The sequence below is a fragment of the Lissotriton helveticus genome, chromosome 2_1 (assembly GCF_964261635.1).
Source record: "Lissotriton helveticus chromosome 2_1, aLisHel1.1, whole genome shotgun sequence".
NCBI classification, from domain to species: Eukaryota; Metazoa; Chordata; class Amphibia; order Caudata; family Salamandridae; genus Lissotriton; species Lissotriton helveticus.
The window spans coordinates 1,520,179,652-1,520,204,705 of record NC_136059.1 but is presented as its reverse complement, the minus strand read 5'-3'; the positions used below and the strand labels follow the sequence as shown (position 1 = coordinate 1,520,204,705).

The window sequence follows — 25,054 nt, the reverse complement described above, 5'->3', positions numbered from 1 at the left end:
TTAACATTTGAAAGCTTTGACATTATCAAGTCAAATTATAGCACTGCACTAAGACTTCATTAAACATAGAAGGAGGGTGGGGCTGACACCTCCACCTGAATAGGGCTATGCCTATTCCAACACAAATAGCTATATAACCACCTGTAGTGTGCCTGGAGCCAGAGAAGAAAGGGCAGGGCCCTTTTGAGGATCAAAGACAGCTGTCTTTTGTTGTCTCCCCCACTTCAAAGACACATTTTGGTATTAGTACTGGACCTCGCTGTGACATCCCCAAATTAGTTCACTTTGGGGTCTGGAGGAGACTCTGCAACTATGAGGTACAACACTGCTAGGAAGAACTGCCCCTTTGTCACTTGCTTTGCTGTACTGCCTATGCACTCTGCTCAGCTATGTTGGCCTGCTCCCTGCTACCTCTGCAATGAGGGACAACTGGGCCTCTATATCCTACAAGTTCCCAAGAACTTGTTAGCCTTCCTCCTGTTATGGAAGAATCAGGGCTATTTGTATGCAATAGGGCCACCAGACACACTCACATAGTCTAGCGCCTGCTGTGTTGGCGCTCGGTCACCTTTTGCTACTAGTCGTACTTGACACTGCTGTTTCTGAAGATACCGCAGCGGTGTAGACCTTTACCTTCAGTCAGCGCCGGGAGCACCGAGTGGCGTGAGCGCATTCTGGTTGCCTAGCATCACAACGATCTGAGCTCGCTCTATCCAGGCTCTTTGGGCCGAAGATTCACAAGACTGCATCTACTATGGCTGAACACCAGTCCTGCCTGCCTCTGTACCTCTTACCAACAGGAGCTCCATGTGTGAGGCCCACCAACACAGCAGTATGGGGCCACAGACCTGCCTGTGCTCCAGCGGCCATGCCAGAGCCCAACTCCTCCTCCTACCACATGGACCCCGTGTGCGAGACCGCCGACAACAAGAGCAGTGACTCCAAGCCCCTGGGACTGTCCCGAAGGCCTGTGCAGGCTAACTTCAACTCCCACTGCATTGAAAACCTTTTCGAGGCGGAGGAGGCCGGTGGGCTCATTTGAGGATTACTGTAACTCCCTTAAAGGTTCCTGAGCACTGTGATGAGCTATTAACGTTACTAGTACTGGCATAACTCTTGATAGACTATTGAATTGCTGTCCTTTAGGCCTGGTTTTAATTACATAAAGATGGTCTATTTTTCTAGAACTAGTGTGGAGTGTTTTGCTTTGTCTTTCACTGTTACTTTACTATGCATTGCAGAAATACTTTACACATTGCCTCTTTGATAAGCCTCCTCTGCGCCAAGCTACCAGACGAGGAGCACAGGTAATCTTGCATCTGAATTAACCTGAGTGGTGGTGGGTACTGCTTGGCTTAGGTGTATACCTTAGCCAAACAAAAACCCCATTTGTAACTGACACATTCAGCAGCGCCTGCTGCTGCACGTTGCCTGCTATCATTCCCTTCCCTCTTCCTGCTGGACCTCTCAGCCGCCTTCAACATCGTTTCCCACCACACCCTCTGCACAAGATGGATCTGCTCCTTCCTCACCGGCCGAACACAGAGTAAGACTTCCACCATTCAACTGAAAACCCACAGAGAACAGCTGCAAAGGGTCTCAAGGCTCCTCCCTGAGCCCCAAGCTCTTCAGGCCCCATTTGCAGCCATCTTCAAGAACCACAGACTCAACGTTGTCTCCTACGCCGATAACATCCAGCTGATTCTCTACCTCACAGAAGAACCCACAGCTGCCAAGAGCAACTTCCACAACAGGATAAATGCAGTCACCACCAGGATGAAGGACAGCTGCCTCAAGCTTAACTAACTCAAACAAGACCTAGGTCCTCAACCTGGGAACCACCCCCAAGTGTTGCCACCCCCTCTGCCTTGGTTGACTCTTGGTGGTCCAGGCAGAGGGGGTCTGCAGCACTTGGAACCCCCCCCCCCCAACACGCCTACTGACTACGTGCGAAACCTTGGCAACCTCCTGGACTTCTCTCTCTCAATAAACCACCAAATCAACGTTGTTTATTCCTCCTATTTCCACATGCTCCATCTACTTCATGAAATCTTCCAGTGTGAGTACAAGAAAACTGTCACCCATGAGCTTGTCAGCACTCTATCCAGCACCACCCAGAAACTCCATAAGAACTGCAGAACATCAAGAACACTTCCGCTAAACTCATCCTGAACATCCCACGCCGCAGCCACATCACCAGCCACCTGAGAAGGGAAATATCCATTACAACAAATCCAATACAACGCATGCCATTACAACGCATGCCAACACAACGCAAGTACCATTACATCGTAATGCTATTGCAATGCATAGCATTACAATGTAAAGCATTATAATGCATATACTTTTACCACACATGCCTTTACATGACTTTCTTTGTATAGGCAAGCATGGTAAAAGCATATGTGTTTTACATGTAAGTATAAGGTAAGTATAGGGTTTAGGGTGGGTTTGGATTTTGAGGTGTAGGGGTATAGGTTTGGGTTGCCAAGATTAATTTTAGGGTTCAGGATGGGTATATGTTTTGGGGTGCCAAGGTTCATTTTAGGATTCAGGGTGAGTTTGGATTTTAGGGTGCCCAGGGTAATTTTAGGGCTCGGACAAATTTGGATTTTGTGGTGCCACGGGTAATTTAAAGTTTTAGGGATGGGGTTGTAAGGGTAATTTTAGGGTTCAGGGTTGGTTTGGGTTTTGGGGTGGTAAGGGTAACTTTAGGATTTAGGGGGTATGGGTATTAGGGTGGTAAGGGTAATTTTAGAATTAAGGGGGTAGGGCTATTGGCACTGGTACAAAGGGTAATTTTGGGGTTGCCTGGGGGTATTAATATATATATATATATATATATATATATATATATATATATATATTCACTGAAAAAACCATAGGTTATAGACCATATATAGTTAGGAATTAGCATTTACAAAACCTTGAAAATTCACTGAAAAAACCATAGGTTATAGACCATATATAAAGTTAGGAATTAGCATTTAGAAAACCTTATTTCACTCACACAAAACCATTGAAATTCCATATATAGTTAGTTGCACTAACTATATATCGCGCACCCGCAATCCACTGCTGATGATGTCACATATTACATCATTCATGACATGGTCAGTGACATCACTGAATTTCATTGGTTTTTTAACAGCTAATATCTGTAGCTGTAAAATGTATTCTTCTTTAAATCCAAAAATATATTTTATATGTTTATTAATAATTTATTTTTTTTTATATATTTTTTTCTTCGTTCCCGCTTCGCGAATCGGGAAACTTCCCGTTAGCTGACCTTGATGCCGCGAAATAGACCGCGAGCCGGTAAACGTTTCTTTACCGCAACTGCCGCGTTAGAAAACAACATCGTGACGCCTCCCGTCCACATGACGTTTCGCGTTGTCGCGTGATACGTCATATGACGTGCTACGTTAGTGAACTGGTACGCGAAGCGAGGCGCAAAGCGCAGGTTTCTGGAAGCAAACCGGGAGGCCCTGCAAAGCGCGTAACGTAAACACAGCAGGTCATGTGACTTGGTAATAACACTTTTCATTGGTTCATTTCACTTTTGGTTTCCTAATGATGTAAGACTAGGTCATATAATCTAAAATGAACACTTTTCATTGGTTGAGAACTATTGTTTTTCCCAAATGATGAAAATCCCTCCTTCTTTCCTCACTCTGACTTTCATCATTGTGAGAGAAAGACCCTTTGTTACCAGTGAGCAATGGCTTCTTTAGTAGCTTCAGCTGGTGCTTCCCCACCACCTCCACCACATCCAAGGAAGAGTGGACCACCTGCTGAAGTTATAATTCAGCAAGAAGAGGAAGAAGAGGAACAGGACGACGAGCACGAAGAGAGGCACTTTTTGCCTGAGGAGCCCAGGACGTCTCACCGGAAAGAAAACTTCATTTGGCAATTTTTTTAAATTCCCAAAGGTCAGAAAAAAGTAAATGCAAGATACGTAACTTGCCTTATATGTCAAGATAGACTGTCCAGAGGGACCGAGAAAAAATACAGTTTCGGAAACTACACAATGCATCGCCATATGACTAGGTGGCATCCTAACAACTACAGTGCTGCACAGTTTTGTAACGACCTAGATAATCTCCCTATTATGGCCAGAAGATCTGTTGTACCGGAAGTAACGGGACCAGAGGGCAGGGAGATGGTGCCAAATATACAAACGAGATTTCGTGAAGTAAAACAAGTCTGCGTACATTGCAGTGGATTCATTTGCTACGGAGAAAGAAGCATCACTCTGATCAACAGAGCTATTGACAATCATGCTCATGTTTGTCCGAAACGCTCCAAACAATAAATTCTTTTTTTTTTTTGTTGCTCCTGTTGAGCCCTTTACAATGAATCGTTTTCGTTGCCCCCTCCGAAAAAAAACCCAAAAAAATATAAAACTGTTCAGAAAAATTCAAAAAAAGTAAAAAAAAATTCTGAAAAATAATAAAAAAAATATAAAACAATAAAAAAAAAGTTCTTTTCAGAACTACCTCCCCGGTATTAAAAAATTGGTACAATATTTGGAACTGTGCCAACCTCTATTTCTCTTAGTTCGCTTCCCAGTTCGCTCGCCGGTACGCGAACCGGAAGCGAACCAAAAAAACAGTAAGTATAAGGGAAGGAAACAGACAGTTATGTTAAAAGAAAGACAGCTATAGGGGAGTAAACTAGAGATACTATTACCCGTAATCCACTGCTGATGATGTCACATATTACATCATTCATGACATGCTCAGTATGTATGGAAAGGGGCAGATTTATATTAACTAGCACATCCCCAGAGATGCACCAGTTAACGTGCACCGCTGCTCTGCCACCCACGGTCTGCCGCATTTACAATCAGATAGGACAAAGCTGCATCAAAACCCTGCGCCTGCTTGAAGCAGGCATAGATCTTGACGCAGGTAGGCTGAAAGCTAAAGCAACAACTAAGTGTCGTGTGCAGAAGTTGCAAAAAAGGAAAAATGGCGTTTAAACCAGTAATGAGCCCATGCTAACTTAACACAGTGTAAAGATATCCAGGATCTACATCAGTTTGGGGTTCACGAACCTGGCAGGTACAAGGCACTGAGGCTTTGCACCGTGCATATCTCATCCCAAATCATATGTTGTTTGTGAATGAAACAATTTCCCAGACCAAATGCTTTGGATTGGCTACTTCTAAAAAATTAAACACCCCTACTATCCCGGAGTTAGAGGAATATGATGGTTGGAGTAATTTTACTCGGTTGTCCATTAAAAATTTACAGGCCCTACTCCATAATTCTTCCTTTAACATTTCCAGTATAAATCCAAAAGGTTGGCTGCTTTGGCAACGTGCCTTATCCACGGTTTAATAACGCTGCCTTTTGCTTTATATAAGTTTTCAAATTGTATGAAATATATACCAATAGGTCGTTATGCACCTTTAGGTAGTGGTTTTCTTCATGAGGTCTGGTCGCTTCCATACACATACAGATGTTTCAAAGATGATCAAGAAGTTTATCTGAATGGAGAGGAATGCACTGAGACGCCAGATCATTCACTAATGTGTAGGCACATACAGTTACACGGTTCATGCAACAAACACCGACCAAATATGGCTTGCGTGTTGCAAGGCACGCCAGTTCCTGCTATCATCCCCACGTTCAAGTTGTTGGAAAATGGTAGTTATTTGATGCTCAATAATGAAGATTGTTCTGGGTTAATTAAAAGTATTCCTTTTATCGTAACAGTAAGTGAACGGGTTATTTGCTGCAGAAATGTTCTATTTCCTCCCACACATGAACATAGGGAGTTTTCAATCTGGCCACAAATACCAACCTTGGGAGCAGATTTCAACGGCATGGCAATAATAAGAGCTCTTTTGTCTCAGAGAGAGGTGGCCTTGAGTTCACCCCGTGAAACTTTTGTGCTTCACATAGCGAACACCCGTACAGAGGTGCAGACCCTTTTAAATACAGATTTGCCTTTCCATTTCAGCAAGATGGTTCGGACTATCTTTAACGCGTCCTCCACAAAGGGCCTGGCGCAATTTTTTAAAGTTGTTACCAGTGGTCTCGTGACTTCATTTGAGAAAATCTTTGGAGTCATCCCTGCTTTCTTTCATTCTATTTTTTCCACTGTGCTTGGTGGATTCCCATTTTTACTTGCATTACCAGCGGACGCTCTTGTGCTTTTTTACATTTTTAAATATGGATGTCCCTCCTGTGCAAGCTCCCGCCCTGCAGCTGCTGACGCTGTTCCGCAATCGCATGCTTGAATATTATGGCACAATGCCGTTGGCGATATTAAGCACGGCATATGGATTATCTTTTCGATTCTCCTACTTCACCTGTGTCCAGCCTGTATTTCACTGCCTGACCTGTGATTTCGATTGGGCCATTGATTTGTGTCTCTGCGGACCGGTTTCTCCTGGCGTCGACTTTAATCGGCTGATGACTCCTATCATTACTCACGAGTTGGTTTGTCCTGGCGAAAGGATTATGGCTGTGGCATTGATGCATGGACTAATTGGTCCCTGGAATTTACTGGCGGCAACACAGTCTTTCTTGGAACAGAGCTTTCTTGAAAACCCACCGAGCTGTCCTCTGATGGTGATAGAGGATCCGGTGCTGGGAGAGCACGTATGTTCTTTTCCGCTTTTAAATTGGATGGCTGAACTCTTTTCGGATGAAGACGGTGACTTCCTATTGGAGGCTGTTGCAGCTTATTTTGCATACACAGTTATGTCATAGACCTTTTTCATGTTTGATATGCTGAGTACTAGCATTTCATTGACAATTCATTGACTTATTTGTCAAGTTTTTATTATTTAGCTTGCCTATTGGCTTAAGCCTCGATAAAGTAATTGGCTGTTTTATTTTTCTTTAGCATTAAATTTTCCTAGTATTTAATGTTTTACCTTGCGGACCGTCCACATATAATCTTCTCTCATGAGATGCCACTTCTATTATCTTATTCAGTTCGTTTCCGGATCATGCGGAGGTGTCATCTAGATCCTGGATATCTTTACACCGTGTTAAGTTAGCATGGGCTCATTACCGGTTTAAACGCCATTTTTCCTTTTTTGCAACTTCTGCACACGACACTTAGTTGTTGCTTTAGCTTTCAACCTAGTAGTTCATCGTGGTTTACATGAGAATAATATGTTATTGCTCTACTATCTGCTTTGCTTGTTAAACTATATCTGTACAGCGACTGCTGAAGTTTCAAGAACAACACGATACAGAATTGTTATGAGGTCTGATCTCCACGACATAAGGCGGGTTTTATATTGCTTTGCCGAACACACATACACAACACTTGATGCGGTTCACATGAAGAGAGAGCTGGTGTATGCTGATGTGATTCCTTCAAATCTAAGACACTAAAGTATGGGCACGCCCTAAACCAACACAAAGAGACCTTCTTAGCAAATAATATAATATGTGTATTAGGGAGGGTCAGATATAAGCAGCCGCGGGCCGTGGAGGGAGTTACGGTGGGGCAGGGAGGCGGGGAGGGGGAGGGGCAGGGTGGTGCCCTCTCCACCCTGCCCCTCCCCCTCCCCGCCTCCCTGCCCCACCGTAACTCCCTCCACGGCCCGCGGCTGCTTATAAGTGTTGCTAACTCTTATTCATTTACAGCATGTTAACATACTGTCACCATTCGCTTTTTATGTACTAGTAACTATGCTGGTAATTTTGCTACTGATAATATGTGTACTTGTATTATCTAAGATACTACGCCTGAGAAGACGGCATTAGTAAATAAATATTTCAAATACACATGTGTTCTTCTTAACTCCATGTTCTGGTTTCTAAGAAATATATAACGACCGACTCTTCATGAGTTCCACGTATCCTGAGGTACTATAAGTTCATATTCTGGATTGTCTAAACATTGAGAGTTTGTTATATCCAATGTGACACTGTACCTAGCTTGCTAAGGGGTTTTTGATTACTAAGGTGAGTTTTGGGGCACCCTAATTCGCCGAGGTTCCAATCCTCTGTCCACAGTTCTGTGTGAGAACAGAAACCCTGCGACAGGGGCACCCCTGAGCCTTGCTGGAGCTTCATCACACTTGCGATACAACTCCAGCAATGCGCCACCTTTACGGCACAGATACGTCACGCATCTGTGCTGTTTTTGCCCCATGATGCGCCGCATTGTAAATGCAGCACACCATAGGTGACGGAACAGCGGCACAGAATGACTAACACATCCCTGGTGATGCGCCAGTCATCATAAATCTATCCCTATGCTTCTTATCTTGTTAGAGATGAACCGCCATATGTATCATCAAAGTTTTTTGCATTTCCTAAATAGCGAACTTTAAGGAATAAATAGCGATTCTTTACCATTCCTAGTTTGCGATGAGCTATTTGCTAATTACAAATTACCCATTCATTTCCATGCAGCAGGAGGCCCATAGGAATGAAGGTGCAATTCGCAAATTACGAATTTTTCCGAGGGTGCAGGGGTGTCTCAAGAACACCCTGCTGCACCCCTGAAAAAGAAATTTGGGGGCATATGGCGCACATAAATTTTGAAAACATTCCTTTACCTCAAAAACGATTTTCAACTCATAATTTGAAAACACTGCCCACGGGGAAATGACTTAAAATGTCCTTAAGGCACATAAAAGCGTTTTTTGATTGCCTTTGCAGCATGTTTCAGTCACCTTTAACATGCCTATGTAACGCAAACATTCAAAATCTAAATTTGCCATGCACAGGTGGGAGCATATTTACAAGCAATTTGCTCCACAGACAAACTTCTTACATTGAAATGGGAAAAATAACATCAGAGACTCTCAATTACCTTGTAAAGAAGCAGACACCATTATGTCCTTGTCATCAATATTAAAACCATTGCTTTTTCTCAAAAACGATTTACAAGTCATAATTTGAAAACACTCCACAGCTCCTATGCACATAAAAACCCTGTCAGTACTAATACTTCACATTTTCTCCAATTACAATTTCTCAAAGAAACAAAATCTATTTGTAAAACACTTGAGACAAAGCAACATTTGAAAAACACAACTTTCTTCATAATTTTCTCCTTAAAGCACACTATTTTCTATCTAAATTAAAGAAATCTTTTCTCACCTTAGCAAATACTTTGAGTTTCAAAACAGTCTCAGAAACACACCAATTTGTCTTCAGCAGAGCAAAAGGTATGCACTCCAGAGTCTGCAGCTATCAAAAGCACAGAAATGCTGTAATTCTTCACACATATCTCTCATGTCACCCAATCAAAACTCTTCCCTCACTTTTTTTCAAATCAAAACCCTTCCCCCCTCTGCCCCCTCTCTGCTTTTTCTGCATAGCAACCACCTCTTGCAAGACCTCTGGTGTTTCCAAGTTCACACAACAATGTTGCAATTGAACTCTGAACTCTCAGTGCACCTGCATATCCAATGCAATCTTTCATTTAATTATTTTTTCTTCGCCACTCAAAATACATCTTTCAACGAACTCATCCATGCACCCTAACTTTCTGTTTTCAGCAATCAAAATCCACCAATCACTCTTACTGCTTCATTAACACAGAAACTCCTCAGTTTTTTTCATTTTACACTCTCATTTTTTCAACTGCCATTTCATTGCCACACTTCATCTGACTGCAGGAGAACCTTCTCTCGCCATGTTTTCTGTCTGGATTGTTGGACATAGTTACATCTATTGGGCTCAGAGGTACGCTGAAAACAGGAATTTACCTAACCTCAATTTACAAGATGTGGAAATTAAGTGGTTTGGCCACAGAGGATTAAAATGTCACCAATTGATACCATTGGTGAAAACCTTTATGCATTTGCCAAAACCTGACCTGTTAATTGTGCACTGTGGAGGTAATGATTTGGGCACTTTGACTGGGGTAGGTCTGGAAATGCTTTTAAAGGACACCTTTGAGCAATTGATGGCACTTTTTCCTCAGACTGCCTTGGTATATTCAAATATATGCCAAAGACAAAAATGGAGGTGGTCGAACCAATTTTGTCCACAAATTGAGAAATCGAGGAAGCATGTAAACAAATCTGTTTCAGCTTACATGAGAGACCATGGAATGGGCTCCCTGTACAACAATAACTTGCGTTACTACATGCAAGATATCTACAGAGGAGATGGAGTTCACTTCTCAGATGAGGGCAACAGAATTTTCACTCTGAATTTAAGACTGTGCATTGGTACCTACTTATAAGTACCTAAATGTACCATAAACCCAAAAGCTCTTCTCAGAGCTACCCTACATCTATTCACTCACAATTATTATTTTACTCTAACTTTTTTCACTAATTTTCAAGAAAGTACGCTCCCCAGAACGCTTCCCGGTGCGCGAACCGGGCGCACTCCACGCAAAAAAACTAAAAAAACGATATATTTTTTTTTTGCCCTGCGAGACCCTTTTAAAGCCTCCACATCAAACTTAGGGGGTCAGGGAGGATCTACTATGCCCCCTTATGGTCATTTGCCCCTTCGCTTTGGCCTCCTTTTGTCTCTCGATCCTACCGAGAGACAAGATGGCGGCCGCTACGGACTGTTTGGAATGTTTACAGACGCCGAAGAACCAATCAGCTTCGCAAAGCTCCGTAACGCGAAAAGTACGCGAAGCGGAGCGCTGTTACAGATATATATCTTTTTTTGAACGTTAATTTCTCAACATCCACTGGAGCACATATATTGAGACCTAGCAAAGGCACATCGGGCTACCAGTCCCTACAATTTTGCCAAGTTTCGTGCAAATCCATTCAGCCGTTCGATTATTATAATTTTTTTTTTTTTTTGCCCCGCGGGGCCCTTTTAAAACCTCCACATCAAACCTAGGGGGTCAGCGAGAATCTACTATGCCCCCTTATGGTCATTTGCCCCTTCGCTTTGGCCTCCTCTTGTCTCTCGATCCTACCGAGAGACAAGATGGCGGCCGCTACGGACTGTTTGGAATGTTTACAGACGCCGGAGAACCAATCAGCTCCGCTTCACAAAGCTCCGTTGCGCGAAAAGTACGCGAACTGGAGCGCTGCCCGGTCCGCTGTTACAGATATATATCTTTTTTTGAACGTTAATTTCTCAAAATCCACTGAAGCACATATATTGAGACCTACAAAAGGCACATCGGGCTACCAGTCCCTACAATTTTGCCAAGTTTCGTGCAAATCCATTCAGCCCTTCGAGCTAAAAGTGAGGCCAACCGCCCTATGGAAAACTCAATGTTAAAAACAAGTTTTGGGACCCCCCTTTTTTCTCGGCCCCCCCTTGACGAACCCCCCCCCCCAAATTTTCAAGGGCTGCTCAGAAACAAAATGTGCCATTTTCCTGAAAATTTCAGCCAATTCCGTCCACAAACGCCAAAGTTATTAGACATAGAATTTTCAAAAATCCCATAGGGAAAAAATCCTAACTATATATACCTACTGGCGACCGCCAGTAGGTAATATATATATATATATATATATATATATATATATATATATATAAATATATATATATATATATATATATATATATATATACACACACACAAACAGAGACACACAATTACTTACCTTAACCACTTTTACCAAGTATATGCCTTTACCACGCATGTCTTTGCCTTGTAATGGCATGTGTGGTAAAGGCATATGCATGGTAAAAGTGTGCTTCGCAATGGTAATGCGCTGTCACAGCACTTGCGTTGTTACAACCGCGTTATAATGGCATTCTTTGTGTTGGCATGCGATATAACGTCATATATTCCCTGAGAGACCTTCACTTGCTATCTTTCAACAAAAGAATTACCTTAGCTCAAGCGCCTCACGCATGCCTACAAATCCCTCCACAACGCCAGACATACATAGCTCAACCACTACTTCTGCTTCTACACTCTCCCCTGACATATCCACTCCGCCCAACTGGCGCAGGCCACCATCACACATCTGTAGACCAGTGCTGGAGAAAGATCCTTGTCTAAACTTCTGAAACGTCCTGCCTCTGCACCTCAGGCAATCACCATCACGTCCGCAATTAAGGAAGGACCTCAAGACTTGGCTCGTCAAATGAATCGCAGATCCCCTCCCCTCAACCCCCCCACACACAGCGCCTTGAGACCCTACGGGTGAGTAGTCTTGCTTTAAATAGTAATTGATTTGCAGCAATGGAGCAGAAAGAAAGGCTTGAAGCTTATCACATCATAAGACGCTTGCTTTTGAATTGGTATTTGCAAACATTTTAAATTTAAATACGACTATTTTGTTTTTATTTCTTTTTATAGTGCTACTCATCCACATGTAGGGTGTCAAAGTGCTTTAGATCACATGTACGCATATATTGACAATAAATGAAGAGTGTAAATCAATGTACAGGTTGTGTAACAAAAGTAAGTGAGGGTTACAAGGTTGAAGAGTTGCATGCTGTTTATAGCTCACTGTGCTATATGGGAAGGATTAAAATGTATGGACTGTACATAACCAAATGAGCTCTGTATTAAAAGCAGTAACCCACTTATCTAGTTTCATAAAATAAAAATCTGTCATCTGCATATTACATAGCATTTTGCATGAAGTGCACTGCATGAGACACATTAACCCTTGCAAGTTTATTTAAATGCACTCATGAGTCATGATACTAGACTGTCCTGTCAAGTATCACGCATTGGGTGTGACACTCACGCATTTCAGTGCGGTGGTCCGCATCACCGCACTGAAATGCATTGTCACGCATTTTGCCGACTCGCCTCCTCGCACCTGTGCACGGCTCCTGCTGCTCCGAGAGATGTACTACTTCAGCCAGTGCCAGCAGCTGCTCTTTCATAAATAGTTAATGGTTGCTCCCAGCTCGTGGCTGAGTGAGAGCGCCGCAGCTCTAGGCGGCTACAATGAAACAATCCTCGTGCTGGCTCCAGGCTGGCGCTGTAATTTCGGCCTAAATTTGACACACTGACAGATGGAATTAATTACGGGGGCGGGCAGTTCTCTCAGCACCATGCAGCATGCTGTAACTGGCTCACAGCCAGACACTCACCAGGGGCGCCAAGGTGATTCACTGATGGTAATACACATGTAACGCTAACTTGCCGTCAGGTCGCATCCGGAGGAAGTAGTAGTGTAAGGTAAAGGGAGGCTGTCACGCACAGCAGGAAACTTGTAATGGGAGGCGGGAGTTAAGGGTAACGCTTTCAGTCACCCATTCAAGTATCCGAAGTGCCAACAGCAATGAAGAGTTGAAGTGGCTTTGTGAGCCTCCCGCTCATCACTCGAGACACTTATCAGCCCCTGGAGAGGAGTGGTGCAGAATCTACCTGATCAGAGAGTAAGCTGAGTCCCGACAGAACAATTTAGTTCTCTGAAACCATATTCTATCTCTACAGTCAAGTACATAAAAGCTCATAAATACTTCTATAGGGAATGGGAGGGCCAAGGGCGAAGAGCTGTTAAATGAGACAGGTCCCGTACACTGAGGCAGAAGCTGCGGGCCGCGGCGGGGTACTCAAATCGAGTGGGAGTCCTCACCGCGGCGAGCTACACTGCTGTCACTTCCTGTGCAGCTGAGCGCCGCAAATAATAACCACGATGGCTACCTTGAACATGAGCTGTGCAGAAGTGTCGCAAATACTTCTAGGATTTCATGTCCGAGCTTTTGTGTACTGCTTATTGTGGATACAACTCCCTAAAGAACTTGCAATCTATAAGGAACGACGTGAAAATGACACGTGAAATGTAGCACTCAGTCAGTGACCCATGACCCCGAGAGAAATGTCACCGGCGCGGCGACAACAGTGCCAGGAGGACACACAGACAGTGTCAGTCGCCGCCCGCTGTGCAAGAAGTGGCATTGGTGATAATCGCGGGCGGCAGCGCAAATTAAACTACGGCCAAGTGGGGGGACGAGGAGTGTGTCAGCAGCCAGTGTCTGGGGGTCGCCGGAGAAGAAGACTGATGCAGTCCAGCAGAGTGCACCATGCTGCCGAGCAGTCAGTGCTGCAGCTGAGCTGTGCGGCCTCGGCGGGGACCGGGAAACATCTCTGAACTCTTCTAGTTCAAGTACGTTTTTTATTATACACTACATCGATGAGGTCACATCTGAAATATATATTAATTTAGCACAATGGCATCTCATCTGCAGGGCTGCTCACTCTCGTCATCCTTCCCAGTGAGCCTCCTGATTTAAATCTGCAGTCAGTCGGATCATTGCGATCATTACAGTGAATGCACGCGGGCCGCAGGACTTAACCTCTGTCTGACTGTCTCAGATCTGATCATAGGGGCACCAGTAAATTTATAATCTTCACGGGTCACATAGTGCGTGACAGTTACCACCATGCAGTGTTTATAATACTACTACATCAATGAGTCATCTGAAAAATAAATTAATTTCACACAATAGCATCTCCTCTGCAGGGCTGCTCACGCTCATCATCCTTCCCAGTGAGCCTCCTGGTTTAAATCTGCAGTCTGATCATTGTACTTATTACAGAAAATGCAGGCAGGGCCACAGGGCTTCTCGGTCTGAGTCTCAGATCTGATCATAGGACACCAGTAAGTTTATAATCTTCACGGTGCACTGTGCGTGACAGTAACCACCAGGCAGGGCTCTCTGAACAGTGGCGGGGACGAGTGAGGCAAAACACGAACACAGGTCAGTCATGATATAGCTCACTGAAATCACATCTGGTGAGATAGTCTTATAAAAAAAGTTTCTCTAGTAGTCCCCTTGAAATTTTTTCATGAGGCTCTAGAACGTTGAGAGTTTCAGAAATAATAATAATGACTAAGCGAAGGTGGCTGTTTGTTTTTTACACAGCCTCTAATACGGACACACACACGTTTTCATGTAATCATATTCTGTTGGAGCGGAGTTCATGAAGATCGGCTGATTTGACAAGGATTACACAATACACATAAGTGAAGAGACTGACCACACTTATAACACTGAGGTCTCCATATTCTATGTAGGGCAGTGTATTCTTAAGGCAATATCTTAGAGCTACCTTGCTCAAATGGGTGTCATTTCATATATTTATGTGTTTCCCTAGTCTTTGTTACGTGATTTTGCGCAGGACAAAGTGTCACTCATATTTCTTGAAATGGCACTCATAATTACACTGAAGTTATGAAAATGTCACACATGGCACAGGCAATCTGAAACCTTGGCGGCTATGACTAGACTAGAGTGTGCTATATGTCGAAATAATTACAAAGTAGTATATTTAAATCATGGAAATATTGCAAAAATAATTTAAAAGAACAATAATTAATACTTCACACTTACCCCAGTTATCAGGCAGCTTCTGTCTTGGTCAGTCAGCCGGTTGATGCTAGTTGCTGGATGGCTGTGATTCTCTGCCTTTTGTTGTCCAGCAGCTACTGGTTCAGAGAGAGCTGAAACAGTAAAGCTTTCACTTTCAGGATGAAAGTGAAACTCTACTCTGTGCAGCATGTGACACCACGTCACAGGGTCATGAGTTAAGTCTCATGACTCTGTGGCATAAATAAAATGCTTACAGCGTTATTTTTTTTTTTTTTTTAAAGTTAAAAGTTTATATACAATAATCATTCAGTGTAATGATTATTGTATTTTAAAAAATGACCTTTCCCAAATGAGTCGTTTTTGAGAGATGGCTGGGGTCAGTTATGCATGACCCCACCCCCTCCAGTGACGACTGATCAAAGGGTGGGGTGAGAGTGTACTCGTCATCATGCCCCAGCCTTCATGTAGATTACACTTCAATGCAGCCTCGGGCTTACACTGTAGCCGCCCGAGGCTGCTGTAAATTTATGAGGCTGCTTTGCGTCATTTCTGGGCGGGCCCCAAAAGGGCCATTCTTTCTATTCCCGGGCTGGCACCTAATGCGCCCGGTGTTTACACTCCGACAGTCTTTAGACTTAAATTGTGACACATGCGCAAAACGCATGTGTCACAAATCACCCCACACGCTGCTTCCATTTCCTGCCTGGCCTGCCTGCTGCTGCAGTGACGCTCGCTCGAGTGCGTCCTAAACTGATGGCAGGCAGGCAGCAGGATGACAGATGGCCCGGGGCTCTGATCGGCATTTCGGTTCGGGATTTAAAATGGTAAGTAACATTGCTGTTACTTAGCATTTTAAATCCCTGACTTACAAGTTGATAGGGAGGGCGGAGCCCCGACGCCCTTGAAAGAAAACCGCCGCTGGATGCACTACTCCACTAATCCACTCCCCTCTACACCACTTGACTCTACAATAGTCTATGACATTTCACTCTATGTCTACAACACTGTACTTCAGTCTATGTACTCCACTCTACAACACCTTCAAACACTCTATGACACGCTTTACCTCTCTGTGCCCTTCCACTCTATGCCCATCTACTACACTCTTCTCTTTGACACACCACTACCCTGTATGACATGGCACTCCACTCTATGACACTCTCCTTCACTCTATGCATCTTCACTCTACTAAACTCTATGCCACTCTACAACACTCTACTCCACTCTATACCCTACACCCACTCTACAATACTCTGTGCCACTGCATGACATTCTACTCCATTCTATACCACTCTAATCTAAGTAACTCCCTCTATGCCACTCTATCCCACTTTACTCCACTATACTCTATAACACACTACTCCGCTTTACGCCACTCGACTCCACTCTACACTACACCAATCCACTCTATAACATTCTACTCCATTCCATGCCGCTCACCTCTGCTCCACTCTGCAACACATTCCAATCCTCTACGCTACCCCATTCCACTCCACATGCCTGTCCAATTACCCACTCCATACACCACTTCAATTTATGACACTTTACTGAACTCTTTGCTATGTCATTCGACACCACTTCACTGTATGACATACTACTCCACTCTATGATACTCTACTGTATTGCACTTTACCCCTCTCTATGCCACTGCACCACACTTCTCTCTACAACTCTAAACTCTACTACACTCTATGCACCTCCACTTTACTTTACCCTACTACACTATATGCCTCTCCATGACACTCTGCTCCACTGTATGCCCCTCCACTTTATGCCACTCTACTACACTGTAGAACACTCTACGACATGCCACTCCACTCTATGGCATGCCACTTCACTGTATGACATGGTACTCCACTCTACAACATTCATCTCCACTCTACGACACTCTCCTCCACCCTACTCCACTCTATACCACTTCTCTCTACAACACTGTACTCCTCTCTATGTCACTATACAGCACTCTACTCGATGACACTCCACTCTACTACATGCCCCTTGATGACATTTTACTGAAGGACACTCCACTCTAGGACACGCCGCTCTAAGATACTCCATTGTATGCCACTCCACTCTGCAACACTCAAGACAACTCTCTCCATGCCCCTCCACCACACTTTACCCCACTCTACTCTATGACACACTACTCAACTCTACTCCACTAATCCACTCTATGCCAATTGACTCTACAACACTCTATGCCACTCTATGACATTCTTCTCCACTCTATGCCCCTCCACTTTGCAACTCTACTACACTGTATAACTACCACATGCCACTTCGCTCCTCTCTACGACATGCCACTCCAATCTATGACACAGTACTCCACTCAACAGCATTCACCTCTACTCTACAACACTCAACTCCACTCTATGCCACTCTACAACACACTACTTGATGACACTCCACTCTACCACACACCACTCAATGACACTTCGCTGAATGACACTCCACTCTATGACACGCCACTTTATGATACTTTACTGTATGACACTCCATTCTACGACACTCAACATAACTCTCTCCATACCACTCCACTCCACTTTAGTCCACTCTACTCTATGACACACTACTCAACTCTACTCCACTAATCCACTGTACGGCAATAAACTCTACAACACTATGCCATTTCGCTCTGCCACACTTTACAACACTCTACTCTATGCCACTCTACTCTACAACACAGTACTCCTGTCAATGCCACTCTACTCTAAAGCACTTTGAAGCATTCTATGGCATGCTATTCCACACTGTGCCCCTCCACTCTACACCACCTACTACACTGTATGAGATGCTACGACACGTCACACCACTTCTCTCTCTGACACACCACTCCACTGTATGACACTTCACTACACTCCATGATGCTTTACTCCACTCTACACTATGCCACTTCACTCTACTCCTCTGTATTACACCTCACCCCAGTCTAAGCCACTGTAATCCACTCCACTCAATGCTGCTAAACTTTACGACACTCTACTACACTCTATGCCCCTCCACTCTATGCCATTCTACTACACTACTTGACACGCTACGACACGCCACTCCACTCTTTTCTACGTAGTGTGGCTAGAGAGTTGACTACACTGTGTATGTAGGTGCTGAGTTATATATAACTTAGTTACAACTATAACTGTAGAATTTCTGAGGTTTGTGTAGTTTAAGATGGTTTTGTGTACACAAAATGAAAAGGTTTTCCTAACTATAACTTACAATTAACCTTTTTTTTTACATTCAAGATAGATAGATAGATAGATAGATAGATAGATAGATAGATAGATAGATAGATAGATAGATAGATAGATAGATAGATAGATAGAGATGTGGCAGTTATCCTTCCTAGTGGTGGCTCTGCCCTGCCCCTGAATTTGACAGGAGAAATTGCCCTGCCGAAATGAGTCTGTAATCACCTCCCGCACAATGCATACAAAATTTGCCTTAGGTCAAACACAATAGTAATTCATCCGATAGGTCAGGTTAGTTTTATAGTAGTGGGATCTTTAAGGATAGGAGTAGAAGCTGTCTTGTTGAAGGGATCCATCGCTGAGGTCTTGTAAGAAATAATAGATGTCTTCAAGTGTAAAAGTGTCAGCTACCCAAGTATACTATTTAGATGAACTCTGTTCAAGCAGGCAGTGACAGGAGATCTGCCTCAACTGTACTTGGAGAATGCACATCAGACATATTAAGAGGGGCAGTCAAAAGGCAAATACAAGAAGATTTGAAGGGTCAATTCTAGAATGTCAGAAGTAAACACAAAGGAGTAATGATAGATTATGGTGGACTGAGAAAAGATTAACATGATCATCATTAAATATGACAATGATATATGGAACAATAAAAGGTACATATAACGTGTTCATGTTTATAAAGCAAGTACCCTTGCAAGTAAAAAAAAAAGTCTATAGTCTGGTTGTTAGCAAGAATGCCCACACCATTTTTTGAGAAATGATCCTACAAACAACCCTGCAGCAAGAGTCCATCCATGAGCGGCAGTGGTGCAAGCCAGGAATAAGTGTTTTAAAGTGAGATGGTATCAAAGCTAAAAAAAGCTTCATAAACAGATACAAAATTATATACATTATTGGTTGGTCAGCGGCGACAAAATCAGTTTTTTATTATAATCCTGTGTAAGGACTATGCGTCCCTTTCAATTACAGGAACACCACCCCTTTCGTCTTTCCACAATCAGTTCTCAAACGTTTTCTCTTCTGAGTAGCCAGTGTTGCCTCAGTGTGCAAGATCTGCATTTAGCGATGACTTGTGGCGCCATCTGCTTATTCCCAGTCACGTCTGCCAAGATTACTGCACCCTCATTATCAGAATAGAAACAAAAAGTTTTGGTTTTAAATGGAGAAAACTGTTCGCTCCCACAAATATCCGGGAATTCAAGGGTGAACAAATATATTTTGAATTAAGAAGTGTCGCTGGCAAAAAAAAGAGAATGAGTAAGGGTGTTTCACATTCAGAAACTGTAATCATATTTACTCCAGCGTGTGTCATTATCTAAAAGAACATTTGCTGCTTCCTACATTTAAACTGTTTTTGAGTCATTTTTGAATTTTTTTCAATTTGAATAAATTTAACATAGACTGCTCTTCATTGTGCGACAGTGTTGGACATTCACAATAACCATATTTTGTTACAAATGATAAATAAGAAAGAGAGGGCAGCAGATCAACTTGGAAGTGTGCACTCGGGAGCAGTATGTATGATACAATGAACTATTTGATATCTCTTTGAGTCCAGTTATTTTAGATATACCCGCGGTGTGTTATCTGGGACCCCCAGATTCTTGGGACTCCCCCTGCTAGCATAAACCACTTTTCCTGCAGCCATTCATCAATCCATGCTATTGCACCAGTCCTCAAACATTCGAAATGTTGGACTTTACTATTTGTGATCTACGTCCCTTTTGGCCACTAGGAGGAATAGATGGATAAACACGTTTTTAGATCTGGGTACCACTTGATCCCTCCTTATTCACAGCAGGATGGTGGATGCATTAGGTCAGAGTGACATTCCCAATATGTTTTCAATTTTCCTGACTTAAATTCAGTTGTTCTCCATTACTGTGCAATCCCAGAGTGTGAATGAATGTATATGCTTGTCTGCAACCCCAAAGGCAAATATCGCAGCTGATCTGCCATAAATCCTTTCTTTTAATTGTTGTTCCTTCATATGAGCCATGAAGTTGCCATAAGGCAGTGTTTTGTTACTATATAAAACCTGAGCTCATGTCATTGCCAACTGCATATAAATGTTTATATTCTTTGTCTTTAAAGGAGATATCGGGGACTGGAAGAACCATTTCTCTGAAGCGCAAAGCCAGGCAATGGATGCAAAGTTTGAAGAATGTCTAGCAGGAACAAAACTAGGAGAAAAGATGTCATACAATGTCTACTGCAAGGCCTAACGCATGGGACAGAGCTGCTAGCCATGAGCACTTCAATAATGAGACAAGTGTTTAATCATATAATCATCAACCACTGATAATTTAATTTGCAAGTTATGTTTACTGGTCAGCCTAATTACTTCATTTCCCTACTTAGCACTTATAAAAGGATATTTTTTTATAGTTTTCACAAGCCTTCTTGAATCGTTAGAACACAAAAATAAAAACGATATTACAATTTCCATATTTACATTCAAATACATTAAAAAACGTAATCAAAGTTTCATTAAGATACCCAATATGTCTAGTGCATTAGACCAAGTGTGTAGCCTGTCCAGATCTGTACCAGGTGAAACATGATCTCCCGTCACAGTCTTCAATCAAATTGATATCATATTTTGGATTGTACCATTCAATGAAATACTGTGTACATGAGGTTTTCAAACTCAGGAAATAATATTATGAAATGTGTAAATACTCTGATGAGGCAATCATTAATTTAGCTTAAGGATAATGCATTAGAATGCTGACAGTGTTATGTATAAGATTCAGATTCAAAATGTCTATCCACAATATGCAAAAAACGTCAAATGCAATGTCATCCCTACAGCATTGTTCATCAATTTTTGCAAATAATCCTTGGATATTAGAAAGTTTGATCGTGACAGACTAGAATTTGAACTTGAGTTGACATCTGTACCAACAGAGAAATGTAATAAAGCGCAGCACACTTTTAAATAAGCCTTCGCCTTGGCTCTTCTTTCATCTTCCTACACAAATTTGCATCATATAGTACATGCCAGTTTTCTGCCATTGATAAACCAATTAACGTTATATCATGAACTGCCAAAACACCTAACCCGTGTCTAACGTGGATTCATGTTTAGATTGGCACTGGGAACAAAGTAGAAAGAACAGACCCTTACTTCACTATAAGAATATCATCTGATAACAAATATACTTTTAACTCAAATTTCAATGGAAATGCCCCCCCTCAAATTCTGAGTCAGGGTCATACATGCAGATTGAATAGAAGAGGGACAAGCACCACTTGCTCCCCACTGTACATCATTCTTGGCTCTATCCATTTATTTACAGCAATCCTTATCTTTCATAAAAATGACTAATAAACATTAGCAGTTTGAATGGTACAACACATGTCTATAGCTTCCAGAAAGAAAGTGCCAGTATAATTTGTCAAACGAGCTTATAAAGCCCAGGAATGAACATGGATGGGCTAGGTTGGCCCACAGCAAAAGTGATGTTGTATTGTCTATCATGGAAGCACTTTTTCTGCATCAACTCTGGATTAGCAGGATAAGTGCAGAGGATTCAATTTACTTTGAGAGTTCACCACTCAATATTTCAATTTAGATTTTTGAAGCGGGATTGGGGGGACATTGCACTATTGTAAGGCTAAAGACTGATGATCCAACACCCTTCTTTGGCACTGGAGTCAGGCATGAGACTATTTGTTTTGTGGATTTATATAGGGCAAACACAGTCTGAAGGGTGTGAAAGTATTTCCATGAGCATCAGTATATGTTTCACATTTATTTCTTTTCCGGCACAGAGAGCTTACAAGTATCCCAGGGTGTTGAGCCAAGGCCAGGATTCAAGCATGGTTCTTCGGTTCCAAGGTTGGCAGCTCTAGCCATAAGGCTGCTTCTCCTTGCATATCCAATTTTCTGGCAGTTTGAAAATTAATTGCCATTCCATCAAACAATATCTTGATCTAAGAGGCACAGTAACGCAGATAGGTTTTAAAAAGAAAAGAGCACAAGCCACCCCTTAAAATGTCTTAGAGTATTTAAATGTACTTGATACCTTGGCACTGGTGTCTACATAAGATAACACTTATTTCTTGGGAAAAGTAACAATTAATAAGTTTCATTACTAACATACCTTTCTTATGTACCTTCTGTAGTTTAGTATGATCACAATTGTACTAGGTATAATCTGTATGTCATTTAATGAACCATATACCCACATTTTAGCTATAGCCATTACTAATCCATTTGTGAATCTGCTTAGACTACATACTGCAGAACATATAGGGGGCCATTAGGATGGCGGGCGGGCCTTGCCCGCCCGCCACCCTATCGGGAAACGGGACCGCCCGCCTCGAGGGCGGGGTCCCGAAATGTGCATTAGGATGCGCCCGCCACACAGGCGGGCGCATCCTGTATTGTTGCCATTGCGGCGGGCGGAGCAGTAATCTCCGCCCGCCGCCTTGTGAAACGTGCACGTTGTGCATTTCAAAGTGCAACATGACAGGCACCGCGCGGTGCCTGCCATGTTGCACTTTGAAATGCGGGGGGGTACCATAGGTACCCCCCATGTGCAACCCCCCAAGCCAGGGACTCCCAGGGGGCCCGCAACGGGCCCCCGCAGGGAGTCTCCGCATGCCTTTCCGTGGCGGCATTGCCGCCACGGAAATGCATTGATGTCAGCCCATTGTAATATGGCGGGCGGTGTCTAACAGACACCGCCACCATGTTACTCGTTTTCCGCCCCGGCCGCCAGGCGACCGGGGCGGTAAACATGCGGGCGGTGTTTCTTACCGCCGCGGTCCACCCCGCCATACTAATATGGTGGGGGGGATTTGGGCTGTGGATGTCGGGCGGATTTCCTCCGCCAGGCTGGCGGTAGCCACCGCCAGCCTGGCGGAGGAAATCCGCCCGACATCCTAATGGACCCCATAGTATTTTACTGCCTCTAAATAAAAATAGGGTCAAGAATCCAGGTCTCTTGAAGCCAGTTAAAAGTAAGGTTCTTCGGGTAGTAGTTATTAAACTAGTTACTTGTATACAAACATACCAATATTCCGGGACACACTGGTTATTTTAAAAAACCTCCCATTGCTAGAGGCTAGATGGGCCATGACTATGGAGTGAAGCTACTGCTTGGGGGAAGCTCTGTTTACCTCCTCATTTCTGTTCCTTTGTGCTGATATTTAACCAATTCAGTCAACTATCTTCATACACAGGGCATGGCCAAGTAACATGGCCGACAGGACGTGACCCCCCGAGCTTCCAGCTGTCCTGTGCTGAAATTCTGCATTATCCATTTTGCGGTCCTAACTGATGCCCAAACATACCACAGACGCGACAGCTGTGACTGGGGGTGAGATTGACGTTGATGTTTGGCCCCCACTGTAGCCGGAGGCAGGCTTACCCGCAGAGGCCAACTAAAAACGCAAGGAGACGGGCCTGGTTCGGCATGACTGAGAGCTTGTAATTCCCACTTGGCCATGGGGTGCTGCCTGGTCCACCACAGCGCTGAAAGAACTCTTTGGCATGCCGGCTTTTCCAGCGAAGATGTCCACTAACATGAGGAGACGGTTTTGTGAGCCTGTGGCTCCGGGCGGCTGCCCAGGGCTGGTCAAGGGCAGTCCTTGCTGGGGCTGAGAGGTTCTTCCTGGCGTGTTGGACTGATTAGCTGGGCTGCCTCTGAGGGTGGAGGATGGCCTGCTACGCTACGTATTGGGTGAGCACCCACTATAGTGCTGAACTGTGGCTCTGGAGCTGGCAACCCTAGCGGGCTTCCCTGCATGATCAGGAGACCACGACACTTGGCCCTCCTTGGGAGACTTTGCCACGGGAACCCGAGGTGCGTGAGTTTCTTGCATGGCCCAGCATGCCTAGGGACCAGATAGACACTTGGCATCTCCCCTCAGACATCTGATTGAGGAGCTCCTGTGCATGGTTATAGGGGCCTGAAAGACATCTGTGCTGGCCTGGGCACTTTGCACTTTCCGGAAGAGGCTGGGGATGGTCCTTTGGACTGTGGCTGGACCACAACCCTCTGCCCCCTCTCCAGGGGCACAGATCATTGGACCACTGTGTCTGGAGAGTGGGGCCCATGAGGCACCAGTGCTGACTGGAGAGCCCCGGAGCCATTAGGATTATAAGCTATTCTCCATGGGAATCTGCTCACGGGGCCCTGTGCGGGGTGAGTGGGGATATGAGACACCTACGATGCTCTGCCTGCCCTGGGGCTGGTGAGAGGTTGGTGACACTGCATCCCTGGGCCCCCTGATCTGCCAACTCCATTTTGAATGCTGCAGTGGGCAGGGAGAAAAGGAGTGATTTGGGCCAGGCTGCTTGAGAGAAGCACATTAGGGGCACAGTGAGTAGTGGTTCACGCCTGTCTTCACGGCAGGGACGTGCACAAGTGAGGAGAGAGGCCTTGCCATGACACTAGCCTGGGTGCTGTCCTCCAACTCTGCTGGAGTCTGGATGGATGTCTTGAGTTGCAGGAGGCCCTGCTGCGGCCTGCCTGGCACACTGACCCTGTAGGACTCTCTGTCGTCAGAGCAATAGGTGAGGGTATCCTCTGTGGCTGCTGGACCTGGGTGGCAGAAGCAAGGAAATTCACGGACAAGAGTCTCAGGACTGTTGATGCATTGTATGGTTAGCGCTGGTGGTGGTCATCCACTCATAGCTGAGCTGATGGG

The 25,054-nt window shown here is 44.0% G+C and overlaps 1 protein-coding gene across 2 annotated transcripts in view; it reads left to right on the top strand.

Moving 5' to 3' along the window:
* The window catches only part of LOC144818749 (sulfotransferase 6B1-like), a 283,225-nt gene extending 261,889 nt beyond the window's left edge, over positions 1-21,336 (top strand). For both annotated transcript variants that reach the window (XM_078676457.1, XM_078676458.1), the window contains one exon: positions 20,486-21,336. In XM_078676457.1, the coding sequence (XP_078532583.1) occupies positions 20,486-20,616 (131 nt within the window). In that variant the 3' untranslated portion in view covers positions 20,617-21,336. The remainder of the gene's footprint in view (positions 1-20,485) is intronic.
* Positions 21,337-25,054: the final 3,718 nt, after the last annotated feature.